Source organism: Oncorhynchus tshawytscha, linkage group LG02 (genome assembly GCF_018296145.1).
Source record: "Oncorhynchus tshawytscha isolate Ot180627B linkage group LG02, Otsh_v2.0, whole genome shotgun sequence".
NCBI classification, from domain to species: Eukaryota; Metazoa; Chordata; class Actinopteri; order Salmoniformes; family Salmonidae; genus Oncorhynchus; species Oncorhynchus tshawytscha.
This window is the reverse complement of record NC_056430.1, coordinates 642300-658130: the sequence shown is the minus strand read 5'-3', so window position 1 is coordinate 658130 and position 15831 is coordinate 642300. Positions and strand designations below refer to the sequence as shown.

Genomic DNA, 15831 nt, shown 5'->3' with positions numbered 1-15831 from the left:
TATTATTTTCTAAACGTTCTATTCTAAACTCTTCTATTCTAAACTATATTATTATTTTCTAAACGTTCTATTCTAAACTCTTCTATTCTAAACTATATTATTATTTTCTAAACGTTCTATTCTGAACTATTATATTCTATTCTAAACTATTCTATTATATTCTGAACTATTCTGTTCCATTCTAAGCTATTATATTATATTGTATTCTTTTCTATTCCAAACTATTGGGTTTTCAATGTGGTTTCAATGGGGTTTTCAATGTGGTTTCAATGGGGTTTTCAATGTGGTTTCAATGGGGTTTTCAATGTGGTTTCAATGGGGTTTTCAATGTGGTTTCAATGGAGTTTTCAAGCTTTTGGGGGTTTTCAAGCTACTGAATCTGGTGGGTGAATGGAGATGGTCTCAAATAGGCCTAGTGTAGCATCACTATTAGTCAAATCAAATTTTATTTCTCACATATGCATGGTTAGCAGATGTTAATGCGAGTGTAGCGAAATGCTTGTGCTTCTAGTTCGGACAATGCAGTAATAACCAACGAGTAATCTAACCTAACAATTTCACAACAGCTACCTTATAGACACCAGTGTAAAGGGATAAAGAATATGTACATAAAGATATATGAATGAGTGATGGTACAGAACGGCATAGGCAAGATGCAGTAGATGGTATAGAGTGCAGTATATACATATGAGATGAGTAATGTCGGGTATGTAAGCATGTAAAAGTGGCATTAGCTTGTTTGATTGCCTTGCGAAGGGAATAGCTACACTGTTTGTATTCGGTCATGTTTCCGGTCACCTAGTTTCTCTAGAGAGACGGGTTGCTTGACTAATTTACAACGCTCCAAGGTCTGGGATATACAAGACTACATCACTATCAGTAGTTATCAGTAGCTAACTGTCCTACTGAGGAAAGATTATTGGACGAGTGTGAACATAGGCGAGAGAGAGTTTCCTTCCAATATATTTTTTTGGCATCAGTCTCAGCTCTATTCTTTTTAAATCCAGGTCACATTGAGATTCAGTTTATTAATTTATAAGCAGTTGAAACAATAACAAGTTTTCCCTGCCAATGTTTCAGTAAAAAGCTGAGGGCTGGAGAAATCTAACCACTCTAAAATGCATAGACAGAGTTATTGATACAAGGACTGACAATCCATGATGCCTCATGGGTAACTATATATAACTATAAATATAGTTTTAACCATGTTTTGAAGCTTTACAAGTGTTTGTTTAATTAACTTTATTTACAAATATTGGAGTAAAACAAGTTTACATTTATAGATTAGAGATTGAGATAATTTAATTGGTCAATTGCACAGAAGGTCCAACCAAAATGTGACTTCTGCTTTCAACCCCTCCTAAAGACACATATACAGGTTTGGAGAGCTGTGGGCGGCCTTTGTGGGGGTTTAAGTGCCTTGCTCAAGGGCACAATATGGTATCGAGGATATCATACCAGCATGGCTACCTGGGTTCTGATGGAGGACGACAATTGAACTCATGAGGCATTTATAAGTCCTATTCTTCAAGAATCCTTAAGTCTAGAAATGGATGTAGCAGCTGCTTATCGCCCCGTTAAACTTAACCTATGACCTGAGCCATCACCTTATGTATTACTGCCCCCCCACCCCACCAAGACATCCTTAGAAAACACACCAACAAATTGCTGTGAGCAGCAATGAAAGGGGTTCACAGGATGACAGAAAGGATCACAAGATCAGTTGGAGAACAAACCAAGCGCTCTATCATGTCGAAATGATCTTCGTTTCATGTGCAATCAGTGAAATCTTTACCACGTTTATCTCTCAGTACCACAAGGACGTCCGTGATAGGGATGACACGCTTCACGTTGATAGGTCAGTGTGGAGTGGATTTACAGTGGTTTAAAAAAAGGACACACACAATGTGATTTAAAAAAAAAAAAAATCAATACCTCAGGCTTTGTTTGCCCAATCCCTTTAGCTTTTTCTCAAACTAAGTCATGGGCCGACGTACTGCACATGGCACATCTGGTGTCATGTGGTTCATGAGAAGATCTTTGGGGAGTATTTTTGTTGTTGTTGTTGTTGTTGTAGCATATTAGCGTATGTGCTAATATGTATAGAGTGGCCATCTTTGAATGAATCAACATTATTTTCTCCAACTCTTCAGGGACTATTGTGATGAGTCCAAAGACCACATCTGGAGTGAATCTTTTTCAAAAGGTTTTCCAAAAAATTTCAAGACGGAGGAAAATATATCCTGACCGATCTCATGGGTCCTTTCCCCAGCATGAGGAAAGACACCTACGTACACATATGAAGGTTTAGGGGAGACTGCTTATAATAGTGCCCTCTGTAGGCCAATCGAATGCCATTCAGTTTTGACCAAGTTAATCATTGCCTCTAGTTTCTGTGTTCCAAATTAGAAAAAGTAATTTGACCATCTTAAAAAACAATAACATTGGTGAACCTCTAATTATACCTCTAATTACACGTCTCCTAGCCTGGGCCACGCATTCATTCTGTCCCTTACACTAAAACTGAGTCAGTTATATAAAACAAAATACAAATATTTTTTTATACAAATGAAAATAAATAAAAACTAACAAATCAGTTCTGAAAACTAAAATAAAATTAAACTGATCTCCAAGTAATTTTTTATTTCTATAGAAACACACACACACACACACACACACACACACACACACACACACACACACACACACACACACACACACACACACACACACACACACACACACACACACACACACGTGATTAATATAGAGACAGCAGAATGAAACACTCTTCTCAAATCACCTTCTGCCTATCTGGAAATACATACCGAGACAATGGTCCACGAACAAGACACTGACTTAGTATTTCTCTCCATTGACAGGTGGATAGGTTGTTCTTCCTTGCTCTGATTGGCTGACTTTAGGCTTTATAACTCCCAGCATTAGATACGAAACACATCGGCATCGCAGCCCAGGCAGCCGTCTCCAAACGAAGCCATCTGTGCAATGCATTATTAATAGCAATACCTGTGAATTACCTGTGTAATCCACCTGCTCGCTGCAGCCTCTTGATCAGTCTTCCTGGAGAGACATTTCTTAACTTGTATTTGACAGCCGTGGCACAGCTTGCATGGACAGGAATTCTGGCACCGACATTGATTGGGCCTGATGGGCCAGGGACTTGAGGAGAGGAGGTAGGGGTGTGTGTGTGTGTGTGTGTGTGAAAAGGTTCATTCCTGTTTTATAATTTGACAACATTAGAAAATAGAGTTTAATAATGAGACTAATAATCATCTCAAAATAAATTATAATTAAAAGACCTCCGGGTGTCAACCTGGTACCTGAGAGACAGGATATGAAACCAACAGCCTCCTGTTGTATAATATATGCTATTTCACAGACGGGATCCTCCAAATCATTTTGCAATTTTTTTGATCGAATTAAACCCCCAAACCTTGTCCATACAGCACCATGCTGTACCTACTGATCCATACAGCACCATGCTGTACCTACTGATCCATACAGCACCATGCTGTACCTACTGATCCATACAGCACCATGCTGTACCTACTGATCTATACAGCACCATGCTGTACCTACTGATCTATACAGCACCATGCTGTACCTACTGATCCATACAGCACCATGCTGTACCTACTGATCTATACAGCACCATGCTGTACCTACTGATCCATACAGCACCATGCTGTACCTACTGATCCATACAGCACCATGCTGTACCTACTGATCTATACAGCACCATTCTGTACCTACTGATCCATACAGCACCATCCTGTACATACTGATCCATACAGCACCGTGCTGTACCTACTGATCTATACAGCACCATCCTGTACCTACTGATCTATACAGCACCATGCTGTACCTACTGATCTATACAGCACCATGCTGTACCTACTGCCTGATCCAGCACAGCACCAAGACCTCCTTGTTACCTACTGATCCATACAGCACCATGCTGTACCTAACTGATCATTTTGGACTGCTTAACAGGACTGATCTATGATCCTCCATACAGCAGAAACTGTACCTACGCTGATCTGTCCAACGCTACCATGCTGTACCTACTGATCTATACAGAACCATGTTTCTGTACATACTGATCCATACAGCACCATGCTGTACCTGCGTTGAAGATGTCGTTCCCATAGCAGGACGATCTATACAGAAACCTTGCACCATGCTGTAAACCTGCTTTTACTGGGCATACAGCACCATGAATGCAAACAGTGCAGCTACCCTCCGTCTATCAAACACAGCACCATACAGAGACTGAATCTCAATTCAACGGCTCAGACCAAGAGGCATGTGGCAGGGTCTACAATGACGGACTACAGGAAGAAACACAGCACCAGGATGTCTGCTCCCAGGCAGACTACTGATCCCGCTTTGAGGACAGTGCACACTGCATGAAACGAAAACATGCGATCTCTCTTCACTGCAGCCGAAGTGAGTAAGACATACAGGCCCAGACTGATCCATACAGCTGGCCGTCACTGCCCAATCCCTATACCAGTCTGCTGTTCCCACATGCTTCAAGAGCACCATTGTTCCTGTTCCCAAGAAAGCTAAGGTAACTGAGCTAAACGACTACCTCACTCATCATGAAGTCTATACAGACCAGTCAAGGACCATATCACCTCCACCCTACCTGACACCCTAGACCCATCTACCCATCCTGTCTGTACCACACTGATCTATACCCATCTGGACAAGAGGAATACCTATGCACCATGGTTCATCGATGCCCATTCACACTACCCTCCAAGCTCCACAAGCTGACCCTGGGTCTCGATCCATACAGGGTAGGCACCATCTCCTCTGATACCTACTGACCCAACTGCATCCAAGTTTGCGGACTACAGCACCAACATAAGGGAGGAGGTGAGGGCCCTGACTGATCCATACAGCACCATGCTGTACCTACTGATCTATACAGCACCATGCTGTACCTACTGATCAGTATACAGACCATGCTGTACCTACTGATCCATACAGCACCATGCTGTACCAGACTGATCTATACAGCACCATGCTGTACCTGCACAATCCATACAGCACCATCTGTACCTACTGGTATGGCATACAGCACCATGCTGTACCTACCTGCCTGATCCATACAGCACCATGCTGATACATCAACCACCCGACCACTGCCTGTTCACCCCGCTGATCCATACAGCACCATGCTGTACCTACTGATCTATACAGGCACCATGCTGTAAACAGCCACTGATCTATACAGCACCATGCTGATCTACCTATGATCTATACAGCACCATGATGTATACAGCACCACTTTAAACAACTGATCTATACAGCACCATGCTCTACTGATCTATACAGCACCATCTTGTACCTACTGATCTATACAGCACACCATGAGCTATACAGCACTACTGATCTATCACTGACTGCATCCTATGTAATACATCTATCAGCACCACTGTACCTGCCACTGATCTATACAGCACCATATGTATATACTGTACCATCTACCGTATCTATGATCTATACAGCACCATTCATATACACCTACTGATCTTTACAGCACCATACACTGTACCTACTGATCCATACAGACCATGCTGTTACTGCATTGTCGGAACTGAAGCACACAGCACCATGTTGTACCTTGATTTGATCCATACAGCACCATGCTGTACCTACTGATCTATACAGCACCATGCTGTACTACTGATCTATACAGCACCATGTTAACCTGCTGATCTCTACAGCACCATGCTGTACCTACTGATCTATACAGCACCATGCTGTACCTACTGATCTATACAGCACCATGCTGTACCCCATACAGCACCATGCTGTACCTACTGATCCATACAGCACCATGCTGTACACTGTGGCACTGAACATCTGCTTCATACAGCACCATCCTGTACATACTGATCCCACAGCACCACCTACCTACTCTACTACAGCACCATCCTGTATCTACTACAGCACCATTCTGTACCTACTGATCTATACAGCACCATGCTGAATACAGCTCACTCTCTATACAGCACCATCCTGTACCTACTGATCTATACAGCACCATCTCTACCTACTGATCTATACAGCACCACCTGTACAGGACTGATCCACAGCACCATCCTGTACCTACTGGTCATACAGCACCATGTATGTCATTGATCACAGCACCATGCTGTTACCTCTGATCTATACAGCACCATCACTGTGAGGTGATCCATACAGCACCATGCTGTACCTACTGATCCATACAGCACCATGCTGTACCTACTGATCTATACAGCACCATGTGTTTTACTGATCTATACAGCCACTGCCTCACTAATACAGCACCATGCCTTTTCCATACAGCACCATGCTGTACAGGACTGATCTATACAGCACCATGCTGTACCTACTGATCCATACAGCACTGATCTGATACAGCACCATGCTGTACCTACTGATCTATACAGCACCATCTGTACCTACTGATCTATACAGCACCACCAGGCTGTACCTACTGATCCATACAGCACCATGCTGTAGGACTGATCTATACAGCACCATCTGTACCTACTGATCTATACAGCACCATGCTGTACCTACTGATCTATACAGCACCATTCTGTACCTGCCTGATCCATACAGCACCATGCTGTACAGGACTGATCTTCAGCACCACAGCCCATGCTGGACTGATCTATACAGCACCATGCTGTACCTGGACTGATCTATACAGCACCATGCTGGACCCATCTATACAGCACCATGCTGTACCTACTGATCTATACAGCACCATGCTGGACCTGATCTATACAGCACCATGCTGTACCTCTACTGATCCATACAGCACCATGCTGTACCTGCCCATAACAGCTGATCTGCCTCCATCCTGTACCTGATCTATACAGCACCATTCTGATCCATACAGCCCATGCTGGATCTATACAGCACCATGCTGTACAGGACTGATCTTACAGCACCATGCTGTACCTGATCTATACAGCACCATGCTGTACCTACTGATCTATGCTGACCACTAACAGGACTGATCTATACAGCACCACTAACACTACTGATCTATACAGCACCATCCTGTACAGGACTGATCCATACAGCACCATGCTGTACCTACTGATCCTACAGCACCATGCTGTACCTACTGATCTATACAGCACCATGCTGTACCTACTGATCTATACAGCACCATGCTGTACCTACTGATCTATACAGCACCACTGTAACCTACTGATCCATACAGAACCATGCTGTACCTATCTATACAGCACCATGCTGTACCTACTGATCTATACAGCACCATGCTGTACCTACTGATCCATACAGCACCATGCTGTACCTACATACAGCACCATGCTGTACCTAGATCTATACAGCACCATGCTGTACCTGATCTATACAGCACCATGCTGTACAGGACTGATCCATACAGCACCACTGTACCTACTGATCTATACAGCACCATGCTGTACCTACTGATCTGATCTGACAGCACCATGTGTGATCCATACAGCACCATGCTGTACAGGACTGATCTATACAGCACCATGCTGTACCTACTGATCTATACAGCACCATGCTGTACCTACTGATCTATACAGCACCATGCTGTACAGGTGATCTATACAGCACCATCTGTACCTACTGATCTATACAGCACCATGCTGTACCAGCACCACTAACAGATGGTGGCTTGGATCTGACCACTAAGCTGTCTATACAGCACCATGCTGTACCTACTGATCCATACAGCACCATGCTGAACCTAGCTGATCTGTACAGCACCACTATCCATACAGCACCATGCTGTGGACTGATCTATACAGCACCATGCTGGCTGGATCTATACAGCACCATGCTGTACCTACTGATCCACTGTGCACCACTCATGGTGGCTTGGCACCTAACAGGACTGATCCATACAGCACCATGCTGTACCTACTGATCTATACAGCACCATGCTGTAGACTGACTATACAGCACCATGGTGGCTTGGATACAGCACCATGCTGTACCTACTGATCCATACAGCACCACTGCTGTACCTACGGATCTATACAGCACCATCCTGTACCTGCTGATCCATACAGCACCAATCTGTACATACTGATCTATACAGCACCATGCTATACAGGCTGTACTTGATCTATACAGCACCATCCTGTACCTACTGATCCATACAGCACCATGCTGTACCTACTGATCTACACAGCACCATCCTGTACCATCCTGAACCTACTGATCCATACAGCACCATGCTGTACCTATTGATCTATACAGCACCATCCTGTACCTACTGATCCATACAGCACCATGCTGTACCAACTGATCTATACAGCACCATGCTGTACCTATTGATCTATACAGCACCATGTTGTACCTACTGATCCATACAGAACCATGCTGTACCTATTGATCTATACAGCACCATGTTGTACCTACTGATCCATACAGCACCATGCTGTACCTACTGATCTATACAACACCATGTTCTACTGTTAGTTAACCTGTTAATCTGCTGCTCTCTCCTCCAGCTAACCTTAGTGTTGATACCACCTGTCCCCATCGTCTGTTTAATCTGCCGTATATACTGTGGGTGTAACATCTGCTTCCAGCTCACAGCCTCAAACACATAGATCCCCTGAACACAGCTCACTCTCCAACTCACACTCTCAAACACATAGATCCCCTGAATACAGCTCACTCTCCAACTCACACTCTCAAACACGTAGATCCCCTGAACGTGCTCACTGGTCCAACTCACACTCTCAAACACATAGATCCCCTGAATACAGCTCACTCTCCAACTCACACTCTCAAACACGTAGATCCCCTGAACACAGCTCACTCTCCAGATCCCAATCACCTGAATTCTGATCACCTGTTCACACACCTGTATGTCATTATCACACACTATTTAGTTCAGATCTTTGCACCCCATCACTGTGAGGTGTTGTTTGTTTTGATTCACACTTCTAGTCGGAGCGCTGTTTTTCCCCTTGATTTACTCATCCAGTGTTTTTATAGTTTTTGCCTGCCTCACTAACGATGCCTTTTCCCTATTCCCTGGCTGTACTTTAGTCTATCGGATTCCCTGTTATCTACCTATTGCCTGATCTCCCAGACTACGTTATTAGCCTTTTCCCTGCCTTTACTGTTACCTTCTGGACCCCCTGTGTGTGACCTTCTGCCTGCCCCTGGACCCAGCTACCTGCCTCCTCCTGTGTGTGACCTTCTGCCTGCCCCTGGACCCAGCTACCTGCCTCCTCTTGTGGTCCTTTACAAAGATACACCTACTGCGCCCAGCGCTTGAAACCAGCTCTCTGTCTCCCATCGTGTTCATTACAGTGTTCCTGTAGCACAGTGCTGAGCTTACCCAAATGCCGTTTGTTGAGGAGACAGCGAGTGTGTGGAGACACTGTGTGAGCGTGCTCATGGTGGCTTGGATCTGAGAAGCTGTGTGTGAATGTCTTTCTGCTCTGCCTGCCATTAATATGTATGAGCTGCTTCCTGATTTAGACTCGGTACAGTGGCCCGTTCCTGGAAAGATGTGAGCAGAGCGTTACAGGAAAAGTGATGGTTTTGTCTGTTACTGACTGAAAGATATAGGAGGTAGAAGAGACAGACAGGAGAGATATAGGAGGTAGAAGAGACAGACAGGAGAGATATAGGAGGTAGAAGAGACAGACAGGAGAGATATAGGAGGTAGAAGAGACAGACAGGACAGATATAGGAGGTAGAAGAGACAGACAGGACAGATATAGGAGGTAGAAGAGACAGACAGGAGAGATATAGGAGGTAGAAGAGACAGACAGGAGAGATATAGGAGGTAGAAGAGACAGACAGGACAGATATAGGAGGTAGAAGAGACAGACAGGACAGATATAGGAGGTAGAAGAGACAGTAACAACAGGAGATATATAGGAGGTAGAAGAGACAGTAACAACAGGAGATATGAGGTAGAAGAGACAGACAGGAGAGATATAGGAGGTAGAGAGAGTAACAACAGGAGCGACAGTAGATTCAAAGAAGATGGTAGAAATAGTGGACAGTAAAAATATTAAATCAAATTGTATTTGTCATATGGGTGTAGACTTTACAGTGAAGTCCTTCCCAACAATGCAGAGTTTAATAGTAACACAAGAGGAATAAAATCCACAAGACTGAAGCTATATACAGGAAGTACCAGATCAATGTGGAGCTATATACAGGAAGTACCAGATCAATGTGGAGATATATACAGGAAGTACCTGATCAATGTGGAGCTATATACAGGAAGTACCAGTACCAGATCAATGTGGAGCTATATACAGGAAGTACCTGATCAATGTGGAGCTATATACAGGAAGTACCAGTACCAGATCAATGTGGAGCTAAATACAGGAAGTACCAGTAACAGATCAATGTGGAGCTATATACAGGGAGTACCAGTACCAGATCACTGTGGAGCGTTCTCCACTCTCTCTCTGCTCTGTAGCTGAACCGTTCTGCACTTTCTCTCTGCTCTGTAGCTGAGCCGTTCTCCACTCTCTCTGTAGCTGAGCCGTTCTCCACTCTCTCTCTGCTCTGTAGCTGAGCCGTTCTCCACTCTCTCTCTGCTCTGTAGCTGAGCCGTTCTCCACTCTCTCTGCTCTGTAGCTGAGCCGTTCTCCACTCTCTCTCTGCTCTGTAGCTGAGCCGTTCTCCACTCTCTCTCTGCTCTGTAGCTGAGCCGTTCTCTCCACTCTCTCTCTGCTCTGTAGCTGAGCCGTTCTCCACTCTCTCTGCTCTGTAGCTGAGCCGTTCTCTCAGCTCTGTAGCTCTCTGCTCTGTAGCTGAGCTGAGCGTTCTCCACTCTCTCTCTGCTCTGCTCTGTAGCTGAGCCGTTCTCCACTCTCTCTCTGCTCTGTAGCTGAGCCGTTCTCCACTCTCTCTGCTCTGTAGCTGAGCCGTTCTCCACTCTCTCTCTGCTGAGCTGTACTCTCTCAGCTCTGAGCTGAGCCGTTCTCCACTCTCTCTGCTCTGTAGCTGAGCCGTTCTCTCTCAGCTCTGTAGCTGAGCCTTTCTCTCTCTCAGCTCTGTAGCTGAGCCTTTCTCTGCTCTGCTCTGTAGCTGAGCTGAGCCTTTCTCCACTCTCTCAGCTCTGTAGCTGAGCCGTTCTCTGCTCTGTAGCTGAGCCGTTCTCTGCTCTGTAGCTGAGCCGTTCTCCACTCTCTCAGCTCTGTAGCTGAGCCGTTCTCTCTCTCTGTAGCTGAGCCGTTCTCCACACTCACTCAGCTCTGTAGCTGAGCTCTCTGTAGCTGAGCCGTCTCCACTGCTCTGTAGCTGAGCCGTTCTCTGCTCTGTAGCTGAGCCGTTCTCTCTCTCTCAGCTCTGTAGCTGAGCCGTTCTCCACTCTCTCAGCTCTGTAGCTGAGCTGAGCCATCTGTAGCTGAGCACTTCTCTCTCAGCTCTGCTGAGCTGAGCTGAGCCGTTCTCCACTCTCTCAGCTCTGTAGCTGAGCCGTTCTCCACTCTCTCTGCTCTGTAGCTGAGCCGTTCCACTCTCTCTGTAGCTGAGCCGTTCTCTCTGCTCTGTAGCTGAGCCGTTCTCCACTCTCTCTCTGCTCTGTATCTGAGCCGTTCTCTGTAGCTGAGCCGTCTCCACTCAGCTCTGTAGCTGAGCCTTTCTCCGCTCTCTCAGCTCTGTAGCTGAGCCTTTCTCCGCTCTCTCAGCTCTGTAGCTGAGCCTTTCTCCGCTCTCTCAGCTCTGTAGCTGAGCCTTTCTCCACTCTCTCAGCTCTGTAGCTGAGCCGTTCTCCACTCTCTCTGCTCTGTAGCTGAGCCGTTCTCCACTCTCTCTCTGCTCTGTAGCTGAGCCGTTCTCCACTCTCTCTCTGCTCTGTAGCTGAGCCGTTCTCCACTCTCTCTCTGCTCTGTAGCTGAGCCGTTCTCCACTCTCTCTCTGCTCTGTAGCTGAGCCGTTCTCCACTCTCTCTCTGCTCTGTAGCTGAGCCGTTCTCCACTCTCTCTGCTCTGTAGCTGAGCCGTTCTCCGCTCTCTCTGCTCTGTAGCTGAGCCGTTCTCCACTCTCTCTCTGCTCTGTAGCTGAGCAAATAGCTCTGTAGCTGAGCCGCTCTCCACTCTCTCTCTGCTCTGTAAATGAATGCTCTGTAGCTGAGCCGTTGTCCATCTTCTGCTCTGTAGCTGAGCCGTTCTCCACTCTCTCTCTGCTCTGTAGCTGAGCCGTCTCTCCACTCTCTCTCTCTCTGTAGCTGAGCCGTTCTCCACTCTCTCTCTGCTCTGTAGCTGAGCCGTTCTCCACTCTCTCTCTGCTCTGTAGCTGAGCCGTTCTCCACTGCTCTGCTCTGTAGCTGAGCCCTCTGCACTCTCTCTCGCTCTGTAGCTCTGTCTCTCTGCTCTGTAGCTGAGCCCTCTGCTCTGTAGCTGAGCCCTCTGCTCTCTCTCTCTGCTCTGTGCTGAGCCCTTCTCCACTCTATGTCTCTGCTCTGTAGCTGAGCCGTAAACCCTTCTCTCTCTGCTCTGTAGCTGAGCCGTTCTCCACTCTCTCTGCTCTGTAGCTGAGCCCTTCTGTTCTCTCTCTGCTCTGTAGCTGAGCCCTTCTGTTCTCTCTCTGCTCTGTAGCTGAGCCCTTCTGTTCTCTCTCTGCTCTGTAGCTGAGCCCTTCTGTTCTCTCTCTGCTCTGTAGCTGAGCCCTTCTGTCTGTAGCTGAGCCGTTCTCTCTCTCTGCTCTGTAGCTGAGCCGTTCTCCACTCTCTCTCTGCTCTGTAGCTGAGCCCTTCTGTTCTCTCTCTGCTCTGTAGCTATAAACCCTTCTGTTCTCTCTCTGCTCTGTAGCTGAGCCCTTCTGTTCTCTCTCTGCTCTGTAGCTGCAAAACCAAAAGGGAAAATAAATGTAAATAAGTGTTGTATTTACAATGGTATTTGTTCCTCTTGTTACCCTTTTTCTCTCTGCTGCTCTGTAGCTATAAACCCTTCTGTTCTCTGTCTCTGCTCTGCAGCTATAAACCCTTCTGCTCTCTGAGCCCTCTGCTCTGTAGCTAATCTGCAGCCGAACCCTTCTGTTCTCTATGTCTCTGCTCTGTAGCTATAAACCCTTCTGTTCTCTCTCTGCTCTGTAGCTATAAACCCTTCTGTTCTCTCTCTGCTCTGTAGCTATAAACCCTTCTGTTCTCTCTCTGCTCTGTAGCTATAAACCCTTCTGTTCTCTCTCTGCTCTGTAGCTATAAACCCATCTGTTCTCTCTCTGCTCTGTAGCTATAAACCCATCTGTTCTCTCTCTGCTCTGTAGCTATAAACCCTTCTGTTCTCTCTCTGCTCCTGTAGCTGAGCCCTTCTGCTCTGCTGTGGTGTGTGCTGGCGTCAGAGCGCTCAGTACCTCCCTCGCTCGCTCAATCACTCACTGCTCCTACCGCAGTGGCAGCCTCCCCCCTCCGCTCTGTCCTCCTCTCTCACACACACAATGCGGCTCAGCAGCACACAGCCTGGGCTCTTACTCTCCTCATTCATCACCGGTATGGTCGCTCTGTTCTGCTCTTTACCACAGTCGCTGATATAGACTCACCGAGCTACCGCCCAGCCGCTTTCTCACCTTCTCTCTCTCTCCCCCTCTCCGCACTCTCTCTCTCTCTCTCTCTCAGAAGGAGTAATGGAGTGGACCACCATGTAGACAGTCTGCAGCCAGAGACAGAAGAGAAGCTAGAAGCTGCAGACTGGGAACATAACCTCTGGAGCGGCTCCTTGATTGCTGCCATGAAAAGAAGCGCACTAAGAACAGAAGGGATGTTATTATCTTGTGGACGGTCCTCTGCACCTCTCGCTGGTCTAACTTGCTTCTCTTAGTGTTCTCCTGGATGGTCGTGTGGTTATACGGTATTTTCTCCACGTCGCTCACTTATTAAGGGAACTGTCTGTATCTCAAACCGAGGATTTAGATGTTTCGCCCTCTGTCCGTCTGCGGGTGCTGCAGCATCACGGCTCTTTTCTCTCTCTCTCTGACCTAGAGATCTATCGTCTGGTTTCTCCGGTATCACCGGGCACATTCCAGTGTCATTCATCTCTCTCTCTCTCTCCCTCTCTCTCTCTCACTCTTTCTCTATCTCTCTCTCGCTTTCTCTTTCCCTTTCTTTATTTTACGAATCTCTCTTTCTCTCCACCTACACGACTCATTGAGTTTTGTTTCTGCGTCAAGATACTGAGCAGCTAGTCAAGTCACCATGGGGGACCTGACGAACAGTGATTATTACGCTAAGAACCAAGGAAACGATGTCAGCAGTAACCACGAGGGGGGCTTTGGGGTCTCGGTCATGGAGCTGCGCGACCTCATGGAGCTGAGAGGCAGCGAGGCGGTGGTTAAGATCCAGGAGGAGTACGGGGACATGGACGGGCTCTGTCAACGGCTCAGAACATCACCCACAGAAGGTGAGTCACACTACTTCACACCGGCCTCCGGGCTCTCTCACTCTATGTGTGTGTGTTTTAATGGCTGTGTGTGTGGGTGGGGGTGTCAAACCCAGCAAGTGTTAAAGAGGTGTTTTGTAACACTGGAGAATATGATATTCCCATATGATGCAGTGCATGACATGTATGAGTTAGAATTAGGTCACTTACACAATGTCTACGACTAAAACGCTATGTCTACGACTAAAACGCTATGTCTACGACTAAAACGCTATGTCTACGACTAAAATGCTATGTCTACGACTAAAACGCTATGTCTACGACTAAAACGCTATGTCTACGATTAAAACGCTATGTCTACGATTAAAACGCTATGTCTAAAAACGCTATGTCTACGATTAAAACGCTATGTCTACGATTAAAACGCTATGTCTATGAGTACAAAACCCCTCAGCCACTAAGTCATTTCAGTCCTAAAACACTGGACAGCATAAGCAATGTTATATCGAGTATATCATTTCTGTAACTAGAAGCACAGATCCCAGAAAAGCGTTTGAAAAGCCTAAAGATACTGTTGTTTAAACATGTCTTTAAACACAGTACAGCATATCCATCCACTACTGGCACACCCACATGATGTGTACGACACCATGAGCACTTAAAACACACATTTGAATGACAGTTATGAAATGCCTCCGCGCTGTGGTTAGCCCCTTGCCTGCCGACCTCCGTGCTGTGGTTAGCCCCTTGCCTGCCGACCTCCGTGCTGTGGTTAGCCCCTTGCCTGACGACCTCCGTGCTGTGGTTAGCCCCTTGCCTGACTACCTCCGTGCTGTGGTTAGCCCCTTGCCTGACGACCTCCGTGCTGTGGTTAGCCCCTTGCCTGACGACCTCCGTGCTGTGGTTAGCCCCTTGCCTGACGACCTCCGTGCTGTGGTTAGCCCCTTGCCTGACGACCTCCGTGCTGTGGTTAGCCCCTTGCCTGACGACCTCCGTGCTGTGGTTAGCCCCTTGCCTGACGACCTCCGTGCTGTGGTTAGCCCCTTGCCTGACGACCTCCGTGCTGTGGTTAGCCCCTTGCCTGACGACCTCCGTGCTGTGGTTAGCCCCTTGCCTGACGACCTCCGTGCTGTGGTTAGCCCCTGCCTGACGACCTCCGTGCTGCGCTGTGGTTAGCCCCTTGCCTGACGGCCTCCGTGCTGTGGTTAGCCCCTTGCCTGACGGCCTCCGTGCTGTGGTTAGCCCCTTGCCTGACGGCCTCCGTGCTGTGGTTAGTCCCTTGCCTGACGACTCAAACTGAATTGTCCCTCTGCTGCATGTTTGCTACGTTCTGAGACTGACATCGTCAAAGTCTTTTGTGGTGACGTCAAAAAGAGGGTTGTTGTACAAAACAAAGTCATCAGTGATTTGGATGATCTCTAACCAATCAGAGTATCAA

General features: G+C 46.7%; 1 protein-coding gene across 11 annotated transcripts in view; it reads left to right on the top strand.

Annotated features, from left to right (window-relative positions):
- LOC121847590 (plasma membrane calcium-transporting ATPase 2-like) overlaps window positions 1–15831 on the top strand; it is a 212731-nt gene that overhangs the window by 22305 nt on the left and 174595 nt on the right. For 4 of the 11 annotated variants that reach the window (XM_042329430.1, XM_042329424.1, XM_042329462.1 and 1 more), the window contains exon 1: window positions 13435–14414. In XM_042329430.1, the coding sequence (XP_042185364.1) occupies window positions 14210–14414 (205 nt within the window). In that variant the 5' untranslated portion in view covers window positions 13435–14209. Of the gene's footprint in view, window positions 1–13412; window positions 14415–15831 lie in introns of those variants that run through there. The other 7 variants (XM_042329446.1, XM_042329441.1, XM_042329434.1 and 4 more) reach the window with 4 other exon arrangements.